The 22,767-nt window shown below is 37.4% G+C and overlaps 1 protein-coding gene across 1 annotated transcript in view; it reads left to right on the forward strand.

Annotated features, from left to right (window-relative positions):
* Positions 1 to 22,767, forward strand: part of COL25A1 (collagen type XXV alpha 1 chain) — a 523,263-nt gene that overhangs the window by 482,791 nt on the left and 17,705 nt on the right. Inside the window, exons 22-28 of the mRNA XM_010590501.3 lie at positions 1,005 to 1,082; positions 7,421 to 7,465; positions 14,119 to 14,163; positions 16,644 to 16,724; positions 17,557 to 17,619; positions 18,243 to 18,293; positions 21,385 to 21,411. Coding sequence (XP_010588803.1) covers positions 1,005 to 1,082; positions 7,421 to 7,465; positions 14,119 to 14,163; positions 16,644 to 16,724; positions 17,557 to 17,619; positions 18,243 to 18,293; positions 21,385 to 21,411 — 390 coding nt within the window. The remainder of the gene's footprint in view (positions 1 to 1,004; positions 1,083 to 7,420; positions 7,466 to 14,118; positions 14,164 to 16,643; positions 16,725 to 17,556; positions 17,620 to 18,242; positions 18,294 to 21,384; positions 21,412 to 22,767) is intronic.

A 22,767-nucleotide genomic window follows, 5' to 3' on the forward strand; every position in this document is an offset into this window, starting at 1 on the left:
AGGCACCTGGACTAAAAAGTACCCAATAATAGCAATAGAGGTAAACCACTGTAATTGTGGCTGCAACCCTCCCCCTTTTCTCCTTGCTTTTTAATTTTTTTTTCACTGGGATCAATGAGTGTGGGGATTCTAACACATAAAGTAAGCTTCATGGGAAGAATTTATAAAGATCTCCCCCTATCTACTTTCCCTCTGCTATAGTCATCCAACTAAAATAGAAGTTTCCATTTTTCAATTAATCCAATTTATAAAAGAAAGAAATAACCCAAATGTTCAGAGCCTTTTAAAAAAACAAGCAGAGAATTAGGACATGACTAATGGAAATTAAGTGGCGGAGCTAATGACTAGGGTAAAAGTTTCAAGAACAATATATATTCTCCTTTTTGTTCCCTGTTTGGTTTAATTTTAGTGGTATTCTATTCCTGTTGGGGAAGCCAAGCATTTCCTACAGAACCATGTTCTTTCCTCTTAAAGGAGTCCATAGGGTTTTCAAGGCTGTGACCTTTCAGAAGCAGATCGCTAGGCCTGTCTTCTGAGGCATCTCTTGGTGGGTTCGAGCTGCCAGCCCTTTTGGCTATTGTTCCTGTGCTTAATTGTTTGTGCCACCCAGGGACTCCATCCTCTTAAAAGAATGAGCAAGAAACCTATTAGGTGTAGATGCATAGAAAGAGATTAAGAATTGGCTTAATAAATACAAATAACACCAATAAAATTTTGCAAGTCAGATTAGTCTATATAATTTTCAGAAAACAGTTGCAGGGATTAAATCATATCTTATCAGATTTCATATCTTTAATCTACTATAGTCAGAAAGTTCGAGTTGTTTGCCTCCTTTGAAATCAGAACAAAATTTGAACATATTTATTCTAAAATGCATTTGGGCCTTAGTAGGGATGCAGTGGTCAGAGAGAGATGAAAGTTGCCATTTCCGTTTTTTTTGTCACAGTCCTGCCTATAAACCATACTAATTCCCATCATTTTCCTTGGCTGTTTTTTTTTTGTAGGGTCCACCTGGTCAAAAAGGGGATCAAGGAGCCACTGAAATCATAGACTACAATGGCAATCTCCACGAAGCCTTGCAGGCAAGTGACTCCTCCCTTCCCTGCCACAGAGGCCGACACCGACGAGCATCTGTGTAATGGGTGTAAATATTAGCTTCCACTCCCCTGATCTCCGAGGACTCCACTGTGCAAATCATACCTTCTCCCTGTCCTTCCGATTCCAGCCTGTTCTCCCTGCCCCAGTTTCACCTCTTTATTTCATAGCATTTTCAATCTCTCCTTTTCAACACATTCTCTCCCTTCTACTTTCAACTCTGCTTAATTTAAGTATTGTCAGGCTTAAACTTTGTGTTAATTTGTCTAAGGTTTACCTCCTTGCTTGGAATGGGAGCATAGCAAAGCAAGTACACATCTTACAGAGCTGGAGCTAGAGTTGCCTGGAGTCACATCTCAGCTGTCCTGGTTACTAAATGTATGCCCTGGCCAAATTACTTAACTTCTCCGTGCCTCAGTTTTCTCATCTGTAAAATTAGGTTATAGTAGTAACTACCTCAAAGGTTGTTGTGTATAGTAAATAGCTAAAAATGTATTATGCACTTAGAACAGTTCCTGGCACATAGCAAGCCCTATGTAAGTATTTTCTACTACTGCTACAATTCCATTTTCTTTTTTCCTTCCATTAATGTCAAAATCCATTGAGTATGTGGCTTGTATTCACTACCTTTGCTTCCCATTATATCCTTTCCATGCTTAGACCCTGGTATTCTACCCTCTATCATCGTTCTGTTGAAACTGCTCTTCCAAACGTCCACAATAACCTCAAGGTCAAATCCATTGTACCCAGCACCCTTGATTTTCTGGGACATTTATACTAAACCACCTTCCTTTTGAAAATCTCTCTTTTTTTTTTTTTTAACTTTCATTTCTCCTATGATAGATCACTATTTTGACATTTACATTTTCTTGGTCTATCCCCTAATTTTTGGTATCCACAAATATCTGCTGTTTTCTTGGTAGAATCACTTCTTCTGTGTTTCTCCACCATGTGGCTCCCAAGTCTTTTATCTCCAGCTCTTATCTGCAGGTACCTCCAGCTTCCAGACTATTTCCACTATTGATGCACCATTACTCCATGAACTTCTACCACTACACACAATCATACTAATTTTCCTATCTATCCAACTGATTCCTTTTCTTAACTAACCATTTTCTGTTGGTGATACCATAAATCTTTGAATTTCTTGGGATACAAACCTTAGAGTCATTTTAATACTATTCTTATCCTTCATCCAATACATCTCACAAGAATACTGCTATTCCCTCTTTAAAAGTATCTTATTGCGGTGCCCCATACTCTCTATTCCCATTACGAGGCATGCACCCTATTTCATGCCTAATGTTGCAACAACCCCTTGACCAATTCTTCTGCCCCTAGTGCCTCTTTACCCTTCTAGCCCATAGTGCGTATCACTTCAAAGCTCCTGAGCTATCATTATTTTGGTGGCTCTAATCTGCTCAGAGGAAACCCTGGTGGCGTAGTGGTTAAGTGCTACAGCTGTTAACCAAAGAGTCGGCAGTTTGAATCTGCCAGGCGCTCCTTGGACACTCTATGGGGCAGTTCTCTGTCCTACGGGGTCGCTATGAGTCGGAATCGACTTGACGGCACTGGGTTTGGTTTTGGTTTTTGGTATACAAATCCTTCTCCCATTTTTCTCTGAGTTCCTTCCACTCTTCCTTCCTTTCTTTCACCCACCTAAATCCTATCTAGCAATCCACTGCTGCCATCCAGATGAGTTCTTCCTCTTTAATCCTTTTAACTATTAGACATCAGAGCACACCAGTTTAACATTTAATTGTTCTCAAATTGCATAATTGATTTTAGTCTGGCCTCTTGCCAAACTGTCAATTTCTTGGTGAAAAGAAACGTGTCTTATGCTTATTCTGTATCCCTCAAAGTTCCTGACACAAATCTGGGCATGTAAATATTAAATAAACTGTAATTGGTAGAATGAGTGATTCTACTTAATTCATACATACAAGCATTTCTTTGCTTGAAAGCCGAATAAGTTGTTTTAAACAGTCCTCTGTGATTTTGTGCTGTTTCAGTTATTTTTCTGTTCTTTGATTTTACTAACATTATCTAATTATGGTAGATCTACATTTCTGTAAGTCCCTTGCTACCACTACCATTTTTAAGTAGTAAAGCATCTATTAAATCATTTTTACAGGATCTATCTTCAGCTCAACCTATATTTCTGTTCTTTTCATTCCCTTTCTTCTGGTAAAATGTAAAGAAAAGCATGCTTGTTGTTTGGAGGAATGTTACTTAGACAGCATATTCAGTCAATGGCTTGAATTAGTGTTCCTCAGCATAAGTGGGTTAGATATAAGCAGCAGCCTCTGGGCTATCCTCAATTTCCAGAACCAACTTTCTAAATTGTTTCCTTTCCCTGCCAAGTTGATATCTGTGTGTGGAGAGAGAAACAGAGGCAGAGAATACAAAGTTTTGGTACCTACTGTATTTATAGTTCTTACTTATATAGGGACACTTTTTTAAAACATGATATTAGCAATGTTGTAAGTTTCCCTCAACCTACTTCCAGTGGCTCCATAATTCTAGCTACCGGTTGTAAGAGGTATCCATTCTTTTACCTCCCCGAAAAATGTTCCAATATTTCTAACCATTTTCTGAAAAATTGTGAGAGTGAAAGTTAGAGCATTCTTTGCATGAATAGGGCCAGGTATGATCAAGCTACGTTTACCCTAAAACTGAAATCTCGATTTTGATCTTCCTTTTGCTAACTAGCTGAGTCATTTTGGGGAAAGTCACTTGATGTGTCTGTACTTCATTGATCTCACCTGTAAAATGAGGATGTTATCAGAATAGATTTTTTGCATAAGTCCATTAAATCTAATATTATTCTCAGGGTTATATATATATATATATATATATATATATATAAATGAGAGTCTGAACAGTTTTTGCTAATGTGCCTAAAAGCACTACACTTTTAAAAAGTTTGCCACCTGCATCTTAATATGCAATGATATTTGTTCTCTCTTGGTTTCTTGTTTTTCGTCACTTCAAGTTCTACACGACAGTGATCCAGCCAATGTCCATCAAAGTCAACTAGTTCATGCTTATGCCTCACCCCAAGGATTTAACCCATTGCCGTCGAGTCAATTCCAACTCATAGTGACCCTATAGGATTTATCATTCTTATAGGGCTGCTTGGAAAATTATATGCTGTGTTTATGAATAGCTCATATATTTTTTTCACTTCAAAAGTATGTATTGATTTTCCTAACATAGTATTCCGGTGGACCAAGAGTTTCTAATAAAATCCATTAAGTCAAATAGCCATTAGACTGAGAAGAGGTAGTAGATATTTACTCTTCTAATTCTCTAACTAGTGATGGATATTCACAGTTTTGCAGATTTCTTTTCATTATCACTTCAAAAAATCTGCTAAGTTAATCTAATTAGATAAATAAGAGTATATTACAGTAATATTAAAAAATCACATTAGAAATATAAAATTTTACTGTTGCCTCTATCAAAAATTATTTACATGAACAATTGCCATAAACCATTTATCTTTATCTTTATTCAGGGTACTATTTTTCTACAATTAGCAGTAAAACTTCTTGTTTCCTAACACAAGCTTTTAAATATTCTCAGCACCATCTAAAATAAACCTCTTCTCTAGTGTGAATCATGGGTGATTTTCAGCTTGCATCATTTTGAGAAATGAAAGAAAATAACCTTTAGTTCCAAAGAGATTCGCGTGAGCATCTCAAGGAATAAACCACAAATCAGCCCGATAAGCTCCCACCAATTCACAGTTGCTCTAGCTCATGGCGCCCATTTCACTTCATGTCTCACTGGAGAATATATCTTTCTCTATCATTACCGAAAATTCTGGTTTTCAAATCATTGCTGGAGTTCAAGAGAGAACCCTGGTGAGTTTATGTAGCTTTAACTTAAAGGAACCAGATACAAGAAGTTCAAGGCGAACCAATGTTTTAAGACTTCTCTGTGTACCTGAATGTTGGTGCCTAGGGCGGTGTTAAAAACTATGTATTCGTGAAGTTCATTTAGTTTGCTGTCTTTTGCTCTTATATTAACTGGATGGAGCCTGCCCTCTGCAATTTCCAGGTCTCACAAACATAGTTATTTAACAAAATCATTTAAATATCTGTTAGATAGTTCAGTTACCATTAATAATATTCTTTTATTATGTAACTCATTATAAAACATGTTGTTATGCTTAATTTCTTTTTTTAAAAGACAGACTAACTTCATGTTCTGGTGGAAAATATTAATTTGTCTGTGGAGCATATTGGAAAACCTCAGAGAGTTCAAATTTAGCACTGCCTTCTGCAATATGTAATTGGGAGGCAATGATAAAAAAAAATTATTCTGACTGTAATAGCCTTGTTTAAATGACTTATCTACACTATAGAAATGAAGAAGTAGCTTTCTCATAACAATATAGCCAACTCTTCCTCTAGGTGAATCTCTTGAAATAAAGTAAGTGGTGCCTATTTTACACAGATCTGATGGTATAAAATCTGGGCCCTGATTTTTTATAACATTATGTCCAGTTTGTGACCATTTTGCCTTTTGTTTTAGAAGCACTGGTTTTTTTCCTATAATGTTTTCTCTGAAGCTGTCATGACCATGACTGATTTTGTCATGGAATAGTGATGTAACCATTGGTATATATGCATAAATATATTGTTTTCTAAGGAATGGTGATACCGTGTCACTGGAGAGTCAGTTAAGTGTTTGAAGCAAAATAGGTCTTTTTAAAATTACTTTTTACGACAATAATCATTTAAACAGCAACAACAACCTGAGTCAGAGATTGGAATGGAGTAGTAGAAAACAAAGCAGTAATGTTAAACTGATAACCACAGGTTTACATATAATTGCATAGTGTTTCTCTATGACCAGAGTCTCTGATGGAAAATGTTTTTCCCTCTATGATTTTACAAAGTGGTTATGGGCCCAATAGAACTTTTAGCCCAAGACCTAGACTACGAAATATTAATACAAAAACGTGATTCGTGTATTAGGGATCAGGTGTTTTAGAGATTCATACTTTGAGAGACTGTATTTTGTTACATAACTGAAACACTTCACACTAAGAAATTATATTAATTCTATGTTGATTCATATAGATCAGTCACAGCACCAGAATAAAATAAGTTAATTGTAATGCAACAAATGAGCTACACTCTTAAAAAGAAGAAGTTATGCAGTTGGATATTTCAGTTTTCTTTAATCAAGGTACTTTCTACAATAGATTTCTAATGAATAGCAAAGTGTCTAGTTCACAGTTAATGTGTTGTAACTTTAATGTGTACTGTTTTACTAAATAATATTTTAATTTTATTTATTTCATTATTGTTTTTGAGAATAGACACAGCAAAACATACACCAATTTAACAATTTCTACATGTACAATTCAGTAACATTGATTACATTTTTCAAGCTGTAACTACTTTTCTTTAAATTAAGGTTAATTAAAACTTTGACAGTTTCTTTTTTCTTTATCCATAGATTTCTTTAAATAAAATTCTAAAAAATTGTTTTTTAAAAACTATTTACAACCATACTGTATTCCCTTGAAGATAGAATGTTTTCTCAGTATCTTGTCCATTCCTTATAAGACATCAGACTTGCCAAAACATATTCAAAAAGTTGGTTATTTCAAGAATGTGTTATTGTACTTTGGCACACAAAATAGGTAACTTTGTCTTTGTCAATAAATTTTCCCCACAGAGGATTACCACCTTAACTGTCACGGTAACTCCTATTGCATGATTTCTGTGGTTTGTGACTTTCTATTTGGTGTTGATGCATGCCAGTCATAACAGTACTAATGTAGCTGTTGTTTTTATCTGATATTTAATTTTATGTTTCTTGATATTAATAAACTTTAGTGGCATTTTGTCCCAGTTGAGTTGCTTTGTTTGCTTAGTGAAAAAGTAAAGAAAAGAAAAAGTTACTGTTATTTTTCTTAAAAGTCCTTAATAATATAGCTTTGGTGTTTGGGAAATCAGAGCCTTTTGGGGAGAAATATCTAGAAACACAGGTAATTTTTGTAGGCTAATTCATCCCCAAAAGAGGAATGTAGGACACAGCAACAATTTTCCATTGTCTTACAGAATCAGTCCAAAGGCCTCTTCTGTGCAATTCTGACCAAAATAGGTTGATACTTTAGCATATAAGTAAGTAGTTTTTACAATTATGTAAAACTGTGAAATTTTCCCCCGTTGCAAATCGACTTTGGGGAATATTTGATTCTGACAGAAATAAGAGAGGTGTATAGTGTAATTATTATTTAAAACGTGTATTTTAATACATATACCTGCTCCTTTAAAAATTTTTGTATCTTTTCTTTATTTAGGGTCCCCCAGGACCTCCTGGACCTCAAGGACTACAAGGGCCAAAGGTTATTCTTTATTTCACTCATTTCCATTTCTCACATACAGTGCAGGGAATCCCATATTAAGTATTTGGATCTTTGAAAACAAACCTTGAAAATTGCTGGAGAAGCTGAAATCAGCAGTATCTCTAAAGAGAGTTAAAAGGAAATTGAGATCTGGACTGAAGAAAGAGGGATCAGAAGAAAGGAAAATGAGGAAAGAAGGGAGAGAAAGAGGAATGGCACATAATTTACTAGGGGACATTGAGAAGCAAGAAGAATATTAAACATGAGAAAAAAACAGTTTTACGAAACTTATGTGTGTAAAGAAACAATAAATGCAATGTATGAAAAAAGGAAGTTACTTAAAGAGAGAAGAATTTAAGGAAACTTACTCTGACACTGGAGAAGATCCTTCGCCCCAATTCTTTTGTAATTAAAAAAACAAAACAAGGAAAGCATTAACATGATGCCTTCACAAATGACAATTTAGGAATCGTTTTTAAATCATTTTTTAATATCTCTTTATTATGCATATTCAGCCATTCTACCATTTGTATCTTCTCTTATGAAACATGCCAGCTACAAACAGTAGAAATCTAAAATTACTTGATTATATCTAGACTTCGTTGGTGGTGTTAGCTTTATCCCTCCAAACTAAAGCTTAGTTATTTAACCATGTTTGATCATTTAACACATGGCCGGTCACTCTAGCCTTTCAGAATAATGTTTGAGCTACACGTGTTGAAATATGATTTTCATCATCGGATTTTTGTAGAGGATTCAAATGGTTTCAAAATTCATCTTTTGTTTGTGCTTCTTAAGGCAGTTTATTTGCCAAGTCTCTTACATACACACACACACACGCACACATACCAGCTTTTGCTTTCTTCTCTTTCTAGATACTTAAAAACAGAAATCTAGTACATAGTAAAAGTAATTTTTCTGTTACATAAAGGATATTAAAAAACCAAGCCCATTGCTGTTGAGTTGATTCCAACTCATAGTGACCCTATAGGACAGAGTAGAGCTGCCCCATAGGGTTTCCAAGGTTGTAAATCTTTATGGGAGCAGACTGCCACATCCTTCTCCCATGGAATGTCTGGTGGGTTGGAATAGCTGACCTTTCAGTTAGCAGCTGAGCACTTTAACCACTGTACCACCAGAGATCCTTATATAAAGGATATATAGTAAAATATTCAATATTACTGAAACCCTTGCCTCTGTAAGTTGTTTTAGAGCATAAATCCTCATTTCAAACAAATTCCACGTATAGCTGTAGCATAAGTTTTGGGATATTTAACCCTCTATTTCTCCATCACATTCTGGTTCCTAAGAGATGTAACACAAAAAAAGCTCCCAGTCACATACACAGTCTTTATACCTGGTGAGCAAGTTGGCTTGGATCCCTATTCTTTAATATCTTGGTGAGCTGAACTATACAACCTAGAAAGAAATCTGCAGATTCCCTTTTCCTCGGTATAGAGTCAACCAAGGTCTAAGTGCCTTGCTTTATCCTCCTCAGACCATCTGGTTGACTAGGTTTCCAAAGCCAAAATTGTCCCCAAAGCTGAACACATAGCTCATTCTCTCCAAACCTCAAAAGCTTCTAGGACTTTTTCTTCAGCCCAAAGGCTTACAGAACCCCAAAAAGGCAAAAAGGTCCATCTAGCCAAAAGAAGGCTGTATCACTGAATCCTACTTCTCCCTTGGTTTATAATCCATTTATTAAAAATAATTTTTGAGTCTCTACTCTGTTGTAAGGACTATAGTAACAGTTTCAACAAGCACCTTCCAGCCTAGGGAGGGAGACAGGCAAATAAAGGCCCATTTATTAATAAACAGAGTAAGAGCTTTGATTAAGTGAGAGTGGTATAGACATGCATGGGGGTGTCCTTCTCAGTCCTCATTGTCAAGGATGGCTTCAAGCTACAACTGAAAGACAGGAAGATGAGCCAGCTGAAGTTCTAGACAAGTGGTGTGGGGAGAGGGGATTAGTCAGACTCCCTTACTCCGTACCCCTGCCATCCTTCTCATTATGCTATCCCCCAGCCCACCCCACACAACCCCATGTTGTTTTTGTAAGGTGCCATTGAATTAGTTCCAACTCATAGTGACCCTATGAATAACAAGATGAAGCACTGTCCGGTCCTGGCCATTCTCACAGTCATTGCTGCATTTGACCCCATTGATACAGCCACTGTGTAAAACCATCTCCCTGAGGGTCTTCCTCTTTTTTGTTGACCCTCTACTTTGCCAACTGTGATGTCCTATTCCAGGGACTGATAACCTCCTGATAACATGTCCAAGGTACATGAGATGCTTCTAAGGAGAATTCTGGCTGTACTTCTTCCAAGACAGATTTATTAGTTCTTCTAGCAGTCCATGGTATATACAGTATTCTTCCCCAACACCATAATTCAAAGGCATCAATTCTCCTTTCTTCCTTATTCATTGTCCAGCTTTCATGTGCACATGAGACAATTGAAAATACTGTTGTTGTTAGGTGCCATCGAGTCAGTTCCGACTCATAGAGACCCTATGCACAACAGAACAAAACGCTGCCCAGTCCTGCACCGTCCTCACAATCGTTGTTATGCTTGAGGCCATTGTTGCAGCCACTGTATCAATCCATCTCTTTGAGGGTCTCCCTCTTTTCTGCTGACCCTGTGCTTTACCAGGCATGATGTCCTTCTCCAGGGACTGATCCCTCCTGACAACATGTCCAAAGTATGTAAGACACAGTCTCGCCATCCTTGCTTCTAAGGAGCATTCTGATTGTACTTCTTTCAAGACAGATATGTTCGTTCTTTTGGCAGTCCATGTATATTCAATATTCGTCGTCAACACCACAATTCAAAGGTGTCAATTTTTCTTCAGTCTTCCTTATTCATCCTCTAGCTTTCGCATACATATGATGCTACTGAAAATACCATGACTTGGGTCAAGTGCACCTTAGTCTTCAAGGTGACATCTTTGCTTTTCAACACTTTGAAGAGGTCCTTTGCAGCAGATTTACCCAATGCAATGCGTCTTTTGATTTCTTGACTGCTGCTTCCATGAGTGTTGATTATGCATCCAAGTAAAATGAGATCCTTGACAACCTCAATCTTTTCTCCATTTATCATGACGTCGCTTGTTGGTCCAGTTGTGAGGATTTTTCTTTTCTTTATGTTGAGGTATAATTCATACTGAAGGCTGTGGTTTTTGATCTTCATCACTGAGTGCTTCAAGTCCTCTTCACTTTCAGCAAGCAAGGTTGTGTCATCTGCATAACACAGGTTGTTAATGAATCTTCCTCCAATCCCAATGCCCTGTTCTTCTTCATATAGTCCAGTTTCTCTGATTATTTGTTCGGCATACAGATTGAATAGGTATGGTGAAAGGATAAACCCTGATGCACACCTTTCCTGACTTTAAACCATGTAGTATCCCCTTGTTCTGTCCAAACAACTGCCTCTTGATCTATGTACAGGTTCCTTATGAGCACAATTAAGTGTTCTGAATTCCCATTCTTTGCCATGTTATCCATAATTTGTTATGATCCACACAGTCGGATGCCTTTGCATAGTCAATAAAACACAGGTAATCATCTTTCTGGCATCCTCTGCTTTTAGCCAGGATCCATCTGACATCAGCAATGATATCATTGGTTCCACGTCCTCTTCTGAGTCCAGCCTGAATTTCTGGCAGTTCCCTGTCAATACACTGCTATAGTCGCTTTTGAATGATCTTCAGCAAAATTTTGCTTGCATGTGATATTAATGATATTGTTTGATAATTTTAGCATTTGGTTGGATCATCTTTCTTGGGGATAGGCATAAATATGGATCTCTTCCAGTCATTTGGCCAGGTAGCTGTCTTCCAAATTTCTTGGCATAGACGAGTGAGCACTTCCAGTGCTGCATCCATTTGTTGAAGCATCTCAATTGATATTTCTTCAATTCCTGGAGCCTTGTTTTTCACCAGTGTCTTCAGTGCAGTTTGGACCTCTTCCTTCAGTACCATCGGTTCCTGATCATATACTACCTCTTGAAATGTTTGAATGTCGACTAATTCTTTTTGGTATGATGACCTTCTGTATTCCTTCCATCTTCTTTTGATGCTTCCTGCACTGTTTAATATTTTCCCCCATACAATCCTTCGCTATTGCAACTCAAGGCTTGAATTTTTTCTTCAGTTCCTTCAGCTTGAGAAATGGTAGAGTGTATCCTGTCACTGACACCCATGTACTTCAGAATAAATCTTGAAATGTTCTTTTTGACAATGAATGCAACACCATTCCTCTTCACGTTGTCATTCCCAGCATAGTATGATTGTCCGATTCAAAATGCCAGTCCATTTCAGCTCACTAGTGCCTAGGGTATCGATGTTTATGTGTCCCATTTCATCTTTGATGGTTTTCAATTTTCCTAGATTCATACTGCATACATTCCACATTCCGATTGTTAATGAATGTTTGCAGCTGTTTCTTCTTATTTTGAGTTGTGCCACATCAGCAGATGAAGGTCCCAAAAGCTTTACTCCATCCACATCATTAAGGTCGACCCTACTTTGAGGAGACAGCTCTTCCCCAGTCGTCATTTTAGTGCCTTCCAACCTGGGGGGCTTATCTTCCAGCACTATATCAGACAATGTTCAGCTGCTATTCATAAGGTTTTCACTGGCTAATTCTTTTCAGAAATAGACTGCCAGGTCCTTCTTCCTAGTCTATCTTAGTGTGGAAGCTCAGCTGAAACCTGTCCTCCATGGGTGACCCTGCTGGTATCTGAATACCAGTGGCATAGCTTCCAGCATCGCAGCAACACAGAAGCCCCCACTGTATGACAAACTGACAGACATGTTGGGGAACTGAAAATACCATAGGGTATTTTCAACTAAGGGTCTGGCATACCTCAGTCCTCAAAGTGACATCTCCCATACTGATCTTATAATTGAGATCTTGAGAGAAGAAAATAAATATGCCAGTTTTGAAGTACTAAAAAGATGCATTATTCTACATCCACTTAAACTTTACCATTTATACACTTTCACCATTGTTTAGCTGATTTAATCCTTTATGTAGTCCATGATCTCTCCTTAAGAAAATTAGGATAAATGGGGTGGGATGTGGCTGTAGCCAAGAGTCACAAGACAGCCTGAATCAAGTATAGAACCCATTCTTACCTCAAAACTCCCAGTCTCAGACTGAATGGGAACCTATTCAGTTAGTATTTCTCCCTCCTTTGTCAAACCATGATTATTTGCTTTCTTAAACACCGAATAACTATTAAAAAAAATTTTTTTTTTGAGAGGTGAAGGGTAAATAAATTAATCACTCATGAGTTGTGTTTCTCTTGAAACTCTCATGGGTTGTATTTTAAAGGTAAAAGCTTAGTGAAGCAATCATTACTGAGCCCAGAGTGCTGACAAGTATTTAGACTCTGAATGAAATGAGGGCTTAGCCAGGTGCATCCAACCTCAGCAGACTTGTTTGTGGCAGAATAAACTTTGCTGCTACCACAAAGAGCAGGAAGTCTGAAATAAGGAAAGACTTCTTTTCTTTTTTCCTTTTTTTTATTTTATTTGCTTGAAACCACAAGATCATGCCTTCTTTAAACATTGGAAAGCTCAGATTTCATGCTGTGGCCCATGGCTCTTAAAGTTTTTACCAGGGAAAGGAGCTCTAGCCATTTCAGTATTGTGGTTTATAACATCACCGAACAAGCCTCTCTTATAAATACAGTCTCATGTCAGTTCCCTTGGAACCCTGTCTGGGAGACAGGCCACTCACACTGAGAAGGGCTGTTTATACAAGGTTTCCACAATGTGGAAATTCAGGAATAGTTGTCATGGTATCTGAATAAATGTCACTGACATAAAATAATATCTAGCCTTTCAAGGAATTTATTTATTCAGTACTTTTCAGATTGAAAGGTGACTGAATATTTGTTGTTTAAATAAATTTCTAACAGATTATTTAAATATGTTTTTAATGGGAATATTTTAAGTTTAAAAAAATAAATCTATATATTTTTGGTGTGTCAAGAATTCTAATAAATCATAACAGGAATTGCAAATTTTAATTCATTCCTAGCATGGTATAGGAAATTGAATTGATCCAGAAGTAATTTTATGTGGATTAGGATATTATCTGATTTATTGTGTCTTTCAGTGAGGCTTTCCTTGGCAATAGCACGTTCCCAATGATTATGAATCTGTTCAAACTGTGCCACTTAAAATATTGTTGTACATTCTTTGGGTTTGCATTTTATTTTTTCTTAGGGTAATGCATGTGTTTTGCTTTTTTCTCATACTAGGAAATAAGAAAAATTATACAGATTTTTTTTAAGGAGAAAAAAATTAACTGAAGATATAGACTTGCTATAGATTATGGTCCATCATCAATTCATCTCTATCAGTTTACTTTTACTGTTGTTGTTTTGTTGTTTTTGTTTTACTTGCATCTCATGTGGGAGAAAAAGTAAACACTGGATCTTAGTTACACCTAAGTATTATTATATATAATCTTCAAGAAAATGTTACTTCACTGAGCTTAGACATGTGCTCCGGTGTCATTCTCGGATTCTGACGCATTTCCCAAAAGGCAGATCACACTTAGCAACCAGCACCATCTTTTATTTAGTGTAATTTGCCACCAATGAAAAACGAAGGCAAGCCATCCCTTTTTATCTTAACAGGGAGAGCCAGGATCTCCAGGAATCCCAGGAGCTGATGGAGAGCAGGTAATTTTCAAAGAAATACACTATCATTTAAGGCATCATTATTCATTTTATTGTAGGTTTGGAGCCAAAAAGATATGAGTATTAATATGATAGCCTCTTTTTTTTTTTCCACAATCTATTCTAGAGAGTATATTTAAGAAGCAGCTGGTTTAATATTAGATATTCATTTTCTTCACAGAAAGACACAAGCTGTATAATGCTTTAGTTTTGTTCTTAATACTCCTTTTCAATCTGCCGATGACTCCTTTGTGGATTTTTAATAGCCTGTAAGATCATTACCAATTTAGTAAGAATAACCTGATTTTTGTCAGTGAGTACAAATAATTCAAGATTAGAATCAGAGATCATAGTTTCCACAAAAGTAGATTTTGGTCATATGTTGTTACTTTTTTCAGTGGCTTCCCAAATAAAAATTGCACCTCATTTTCTTGTTCATTAGAAAAGACAAAGAAGCAGGGCACTTGTAGGTTTGTGGAGTATGACAGTATCTTAAAAGGTGTCTCCTAAAACAAGGGTCAGGAAACTTTTTTTTATAAAGGACCAGATAGTAAATGTTTTAGACTTTGCATGCCACATGAGGTCCCTTGCCAGATTTTTTTTAACACCCTTTTAAAAATGTAAAAAACACTCAGGCCAGTACAAAAACAACCATGGGCCGGCCCAGGGAACCATAGTTTGCCAACCCTTGCCCTGAAAGAATCTGACTAAGGGAAATATGGACGTGACTCAGAGTTCAGAATCGAATCATATGGGTTAGTTTCAAGATCTTTGATGTTTTATGGGCTTCCATTATTTACCCTAAAAGTGGCTAAAATCAAGACAATCATACGAAATCAAGAGAATTCTTGATAGAAATAGTGAAGACTTTACTCCTCAGTAAATAATATTAATAAGAAAATTAAGTTTAGAAGAATTTGTTTTTAAATATAAGTAGTATGTTGAAATTGTATAATATCACATAAAATGAACATGTGATATTTTAAAAAAGAAAAATACTTTAAATGATTTGCTATGTCAATCTGAGATCACATTAGAATTTTTTAATTTGGCTTTCTTATTTCCCCCATGTTAGTCTTTATAAATGACATACGTAATGACGTATTCCATGGCCCCTAATATACAATAGGTGGCGGGGTGGGCAGGGAAGTATAGGATTTATAAGATACTCTGCCATTAAGGCCAATGGGTTGGCTATCCTGCTGCTCTTCATTGTTAGATTCCTAAAACTAGCCCGGGTCTGATCGATCCGTAAGCTCTATCTATCCATTGAGGCACCCTCCCACCCACTCACCCACCCATCCCATGGGGGATCCTGAACTAAGTGCTGTGAAATAGCTATAGTTAACAAGACACATTCCTGTCTTCAAGTAGTTTTTAATAGAGAAAGGATGAGCAGGTTTCTGCAGCCTGGGGGCCCTTACTATGGTAACTGTGATCATCTTTGCTGAAGAATGGGTCATCTATATGGTCACATCACAGTAAGGTTCCTTAGATGAAAATGCTTAACAATAAAGATTAATGTCAGCATTATTCTCAAAAAATTCAGATGAATTAACATTCGAAATATACATGGGTCTTCTTCCTTGCTGTAAATGAAAACACTGTCGAAAATCTGAAGTATTTTTAGCGTTAATTGAGCATTAGTGTGCAGTCAGTGATTCACCTGTCTGTAGACTGAGACTGGACCAGTGAAAAGTGATGGCGATTAGAACTTCCGCCTGTATCTAAGGGGACAGGAGGATACCTTGGCTGGAGTTACGAGAAATCTTCCTGGACCTTTGTTATAATACTCGGTCCTGGTTCAAAATGTATGTTGTACTGTTGAGAATTAAATCCATTAAATTGTTTTCAGGGTTCGTGAGATAGAATTAGCTGCCAGGTAAAAATAAAGAATCAGGAAAAATGATGGCAAAACCTAAGTTCATGCTTCTCATTTTTACAGGCCAACATAATAGAATTTAATCCCTTTCGTTACATGGGGAAACGGTATTCATTCAATGTAGAGTCAATGTAGAAGGTTGCTGTAAAAAACAACTGTACCTTAAAGTGAGAATCATTGCAGCATAAACCAGCTCTGTCGCGTAGACTCCAATTCGTGGCGACCCCACGTGCATCAGAGTAGAACTGTGCTCCACAGGGTTTTAAATGACTGATTTTTTGGAATTAGATCACCAGGACTTTCATCCGAGGTGCCTCTGGGTGGACTCAAACTTCTAACCTTTCCGTTAGCAACCAAGGGCTTTAACCACTTGCACCACCCGGGGACTCCTGTTTCAGCATAGGACCCACTTATTGGCAAAATTGGTCAGGAACTCTGTTTTACGGGTAAATCCAACCCAACCCAACCCAACCTGTTACCGTCAAGGCCATTCTGACTCATAGCCACCCTATAGGTCAGAGTAGAATTGTCTCATAGGGCTCCAAAGGATATAGCTCTTAGGGGTCAATAAGATTCTAACATGAAACCATATCATTTGTAGGGATTGAAAGGCTCAAAAGGAGACATGGGGGACCCAGGTATGCCAGGTGAAAAAGGAGGAATTGGACTTCCTGGATTACCGGTATGTTTATACTTTTTATGATGTGTGCTTCTTAAGATGAATGAAATAATCAGGAAAAAGTCATATATTATTATCTGCAGTCTCATATGCAGTGGTTCATATATTATTTTTATTTTGAAATATTTGTAGTATTATTGATTAATTACTCCAACTGAGGCACTAGAACAAATTTTAAAGGCATCTAAACCAAATAAATTATAAAATAAACCTTCATGTTTTCCTGAATTATTTTTACTAGAAGATAGTAAAATAAATACATTTAGCTTCTTTAATTTAGTGGTGTAACTGATCATTATAAAATAACTATGACTGAAAAAGTGTATATAAAAATTTTAAAATGAGCTACTCTGGCAAGTGTAGCCTTTGTATGATACTATGGGATAGTATTTTTATGGGTTTTTTTTCTCTCTGATTCTTACTGAAAATTTGGAGGAAAAAAATGCAGCACTGCCCTAGGTATCTTTTTAAACAGGGAAGTATATAAATAAATGTCAATAGAATGTAAAAGACCTACCTTTGCTATTTAAAATGCACACCACCATAGAAAGTATAACACATAACATATATTTAACACTGAGTAAGTTCTACCAATTTAACTAAACACTGTTCTTACTTACATTATATTTCTGCATACCACCCACAACCCTAGGGATTTGGGTAAGCTTGCTGTTGTAGGCTAAAATGCAAGGAAATAAATCTGTCTTTTATGTGTCATGTGTATAATATTATAAAATTTTCAACAGGATGTTGGGTTTGGGGAGAAAATTCAGTTGTTTCTTGCACTTTGGAAATGACTTTCACCAGCTTAACTCTGCTTAATGATTATTTGTAGGGTGCCAATGGAATGAAAGGAGAAAAAGGAGACTCCGGATTGCCAGGTCCTCAGGGTCCTTCCGTAAGTCCGGGTGGCTGAACTTCCGTGGTTTCTGAAAAACCCTGAAACAGGCCTATTATTTACCTACCTCAACCTGTGCCAGGTGACTTATCAATGATAGGAAGACCGCGAACTTTATGGTTTGTCCAACTGTGGAAGAAATATTTGTCGACCTTGTACAATGAGAGACAAAGGGTCTCAGAGGCCTGGGGGAAGGCAGTTTTTCAGAGGGCTGTCTAATCCTGAGGAGAAAATCAATGGTTTTCTCACAATGCTTGTGGGTAAAGCTCTGTCAGTATAGAACACACGTCCTTTTTTCCGCCAGAGTCCTGTTTTTGCTTAGTAAAATATTTGGGAGTTTAATAGTGGTTGCGGCATTATAGCATTTCTTGGTAATCAGTTACTTCCTTTTAATGTATTTTTTATTTATTCTGGCTTTTGTAGAACAACTGTATTTTTTCAAGGTTTTTGTTGTCTTTATGAAGGAATTTCTAAACCTAGAGAACAAAATGCATCACTTCTTCCAGTATCCTTATTCCTCTGCAGCTATTAATGGCCTTAGCAGAACCCCAGCACAGGAATCAAGGTCAATTGTCTTATCTCAAAGAAGTAACCAAATCCATGTTTATATTTTGGAAATACAGATCATAGGCCCACCAGGCCCACCAGGTCCCCACGGCCCACCAGGCCCCATGGTAAGTTCCCCTTCCCTCCAAACTGTAATTGTTTATTTATGAGCATGCTACCAGAGGAAACATGAACACATCCCTCAAAACAGCCAGCTTGTGTTTTGTACTCCCCTCTGTGGAATGCATACAAAAGATGAGGCACTTTGATATACACTGACCTTACTGTGTTGCCTTTCACTCCATGTGTTGGAAAGAGAGTAGTTTTCCTATAGGAGAGTTGAGGAAAGACAGCTAGAGCTGGCAAGCTTTACTCTGATCTTATCTGATGAACACTGGCAAAGGTTTTAACCAACTACTTCTCTAGTTTTTTTGGTTTTTTTTTAAGTAGTGATATAAGATGAATCATCATAGCCATCAAGGAATGTTTCTAACCAACTTTGGAGTTTGAGATCTTTTAATGAAATAATCCTTACAAACATTTATGAAATAATGCTGTAAAAAGTGAAGCTTGCTTCCACAGAGGTCATAGGTTTCTGGGTCCTTTCCTTTGCCCTTTTATAGCACTGTTGTTGATCCATTGTGCCAGGGTTAGTGTTCACTGCAGGTGTCCCCCAGTGACCAGTGAAGACAAATCACCTCGCCCTCACAGAACCGAGGTCCAGTGAGGAAGACAGCCATTCCCCGTGCTGTTGGGTCGATTCAGACTCATGATGGCCCTATGTGTTAAAGAGTAGTACTACTCCCTAGGGTTTTCTTGGCTATAATCTTTACAGAAACAGATTGCCAGGCCTTTCTTCTGTGGTGCTGCTGTGTGGGTTCAAACCACCAACCTTTCAGTTAGTAAACCCAACCCATTTCAGTTAGTAGCCAAGTACAAACTGTTTGTGCTGCCCAGGGATTTTTTTATCAAGTGTTAATTTCCCAAATATCTTAATTAATGACCATTGTGTTAAGGCTAGAGTGCTTCAAGCGCTTGTGACTGAATAATAATGCAAGGCAGGCAGTCTATAAGGTCTCATATGATGGCTCAATAAGCCAAATGGCTTCAATCATACAGATTAAATTGAATTGTGGTCACTCTTCTCCTGTCTAAGAAAGAGCATCAATAGAATGCTTTAAGCCACAGAGCCTAGCTCCAGATCCAGTCATCGATTTCTTACTGCCGCCTTTACTTCATAACACAGAACAATTACAATAGATTTTATTTTCTTAAATCTGAACAGCTTACTAAGAATTAAGCAGATAACCTACTTTTAGCTTTGTTATACCCCCTCCACTTAGGTTAGAAGGCTAATATAAAATGTTACATCCTGTTCATATTGTAAAGTTAGTTTAGTGGAATTTTAACCGTTATTAAAATGAGATAAGAATAATTGATAAAGTGACTGCCATTTCCTGAAAATGTTTATCCAAAAACTTATCTAAAGGGAAAATATTATTCTCATGTAGACATATGCAACAAATACCCACGCATTGTTTGATAAGGAACTTTTTTCCTGGTATGGTATGTTTCACTGATAAATATTAACATGCTCCTTTCTCCAAATCGTTACTTAAATCACTTGAAAAGCTTAAAGCAATCCACAGTAAGTTTCAATTAATTTTGCTTGACTTTTTAATCTCTGTATTTAAATTTACACAAAATACATGGTTTTATATCCTCATCCACGCATACATTATGACTTTGTTCCATTTATAAGCAATTGTTACAAGAGCCTTGGAGAATTCATCTTTTGTAGAGATAAATGTATTCTGAGTAATTATGTTTAGCCATCCTGTATTAGAATCTTTTCCTTAATCTTAAATAAGGGTCCCAAACTTGAGTGTGATCTCCCTACTTCCTTCCTACTTTGTATTTCTCAGTACCTTGGGTCTGGAGGAGTTAGTAGTGGAAAAGATCTTCCTCTCCCTGATTCTTAAAGTCTAGAATGTCTCGTTGGCAGGTGTATGACCTTTAAGTCCTACATCTATTTCATTTAAACTCATGAGGCATCTCATATATTCCACCCAGATAAAAAAATGGAAATTGAGAAAGAGGTGTAATGTGGGTTCGAAATCCTATTTTTTCCTTTCTTCTGTGTGTGATTTCCTCCTCCCGACCCTGGAAACTCTGTTGGGCAGTTCTACTCTGTACTATAGGGTCGTTATGAGTTGGAATCGACTCAAAGGCACAGGTTTTTTTTTTTTTTTTTTTTTTTTACCATAATATCTAGTGTCGTAGTTAAAAGGAAACCCTGGTGGCCTAGTGGTTAAGTGCTACGGCTGCTAACCAAAGGGTCAGCAGTTTCAATCCACCAGGCGCTCCTTGGAAACTCTATGGGGCAGTTCTACCCTGTCCTGTAGGGTCACTATGAGTCAGAATCGACTCGACGGCACTGGGTTTGGCTTGGTTTTGGTTTGGTTAGTAGTTAAAAGCTACGGCTGCTAACTAAAAGGTCAGCAGTTCAAATCCACCAGGTGCTCCTTGGAAACCCTGTAGGGCAGTTCTATGAGTTGGAATCGACTCAACAGCAGTGGGTTTGGTTTGGTTTTTGGGCTTACTATAGATATTTAGCAGTCGTAATTGCTATTAATGGATATCCTTATCATAGGAATCAGGGACCGATTATCCAATAGGCAAGGCATCTGTAGTGAACAATTTCACATTTTTTCACCACATCAAAGATTCTTCTTCAGGTATGGCTGGCATCTGCCTGTCTCCCAACCCCACACAGCACCTTCCTGAGGAAACAAAGCCTCTTCTCAAATTTACAATCCCTGACAGGGACAGATTACCCAGTCAGCAAGGTAAACACGGGTTTACTTGTGCTTACTTCCTAATCTGTAGGGAACAATTTCACATGTTTTTCACCACATCAAAAATTTAAATTTACATCAAAGATGTGGTGAAACCTATGTGAAATTGTTCCCTACAGATTAGGAAGTAAGCACAAGTAAGCCCGTGCTTACCTTGCTTATAGGGTAATCTGCCCCTGACAGGAATCCAAGAGCTGCAAGGAGCTTTCAGTAGGTCATAAAGTCTACTTTGCTTGCCTCTAACTATAGCTCAAACAAGAAGACTCTTGTTTGCCATCTCTTTTGTTATTTTATAGAATATTCACTTCTTCTGGGAAACAGTGGATCAGTTCTTAATTAAAAGCTGTGTTTTCACTTTTAGGGACCCCATGGACTTCCTGGACCAAAGGTAATCCAACAAATCCCTTGATTATTTGATTTCTGTTTCCTTGTTACTCATGGAGAAGCATGACTGAAGCATGTCTGTCCTGTCTTATTTCTTTGTCAAGTAATGTTATTAATCTTTAAGCCTTTAAGCATACTTAAATCTCACAACACACAATGATTCACAAAAAAATTTATGTTATGTCACCTGGAGAAAAATTATTTCTCATTTTGCCTTTTTCCTTGGCACTGTTTCTTAAATTATTAGTCATAATATACTCAAAATCAACTATATAGACATGAATCTGATTAGGTTATCAGACTATCAGCCCAGATACTCTTTTTAACTATGATCTCTTTAGTTGTATATTTGGATATTATTAATGGATACTTCTTGCTTGCCATGTAGTGCCACATTTAAATGCTTTGCCTATCCAGCATTTTAATGTTGTTCTCCCTTAGAGGTCACTGGTCTAGGATGGGGTAGGCTATATCAGGTGTGCTATGCTGGGGGAAGATCACGTCGTAGACACGTATTGTACTCTATACACTGTGTTAACACTCTATACACTGTGTTAACAAGAGAATAGAGAATAGCCTCTCCTTGTCAGGGCTAGGAGAGCTGGCATTATAAAGATAGTCTCAGCTTGTTCTTGGGCTTTGTGTAGACTGAAAGACATCCTGTAGGATTAAAACAAGCCATGAAGGACAAGCTCCTTCTTCTGGGGAGCTTATGTGGTGAGATTCTAATCTCAGTTTTGCCACTGACAGGCTGTGTCACTTGGGCAGATTACTTATCCTCTCTGAACCTCCATTTACTCAACTGGGTAATTTACCTCATAGTGTTGTGATAATTTAATGAGGTATGATTAAAAAACACTTAGCAAAATATCTGATGTAGTTATTGCCAAACATCCAGTAAATGGCAGTTGTTACTGTTATCTTGTGATTCGATGCTTTGTTTTGAACAAAAATTCAAAAGTTAGCCTCAAGGCTTATTGTGAGAAGATTCAGGGACCCCTGAAAGCCCCCGGTAGTGAGTTGATACATTTAAAAACATGGAGAGGGGACACATAAATGCAGCGTTGACACTAGACATCAGAAAGCCCAGTCTACCCTCTCCTCTGGCTCCCTTCTGGTGTACTTAGCTTTAGGGGTGGCCGCAGGTATTGGTCTGACTCAGGAGTTCTGAGGTTCCTTCTCTAGGTCAGGCAGGTGCTCACCCAGGAATTACTATTAATGAATTTTTTAACACAGAGGAATCTAAGAACTGGAAGGAACTTTCAGTAGGTCATAAAGTCCTCTCTCCTTTCTCTAGCTTTAGCTCAAACATGTCTCCTTAATCTTCTTAGAATGTAGTAATGCCAGAAGCATGGATTAG

The sequence above is a fragment of the Loxodonta africana genome, chromosome 5 (genome assembly GCF_030014295.1).
Source record: "Loxodonta africana isolate mLoxAfr1 chromosome 5, mLoxAfr1.hap2, whole genome shotgun sequence".
NCBI classification, from domain to species: domain Eukaryota; kingdom Metazoa; phylum Chordata; class Mammalia; order Proboscidea; family Elephantidae; genus Loxodonta; species Loxodonta africana.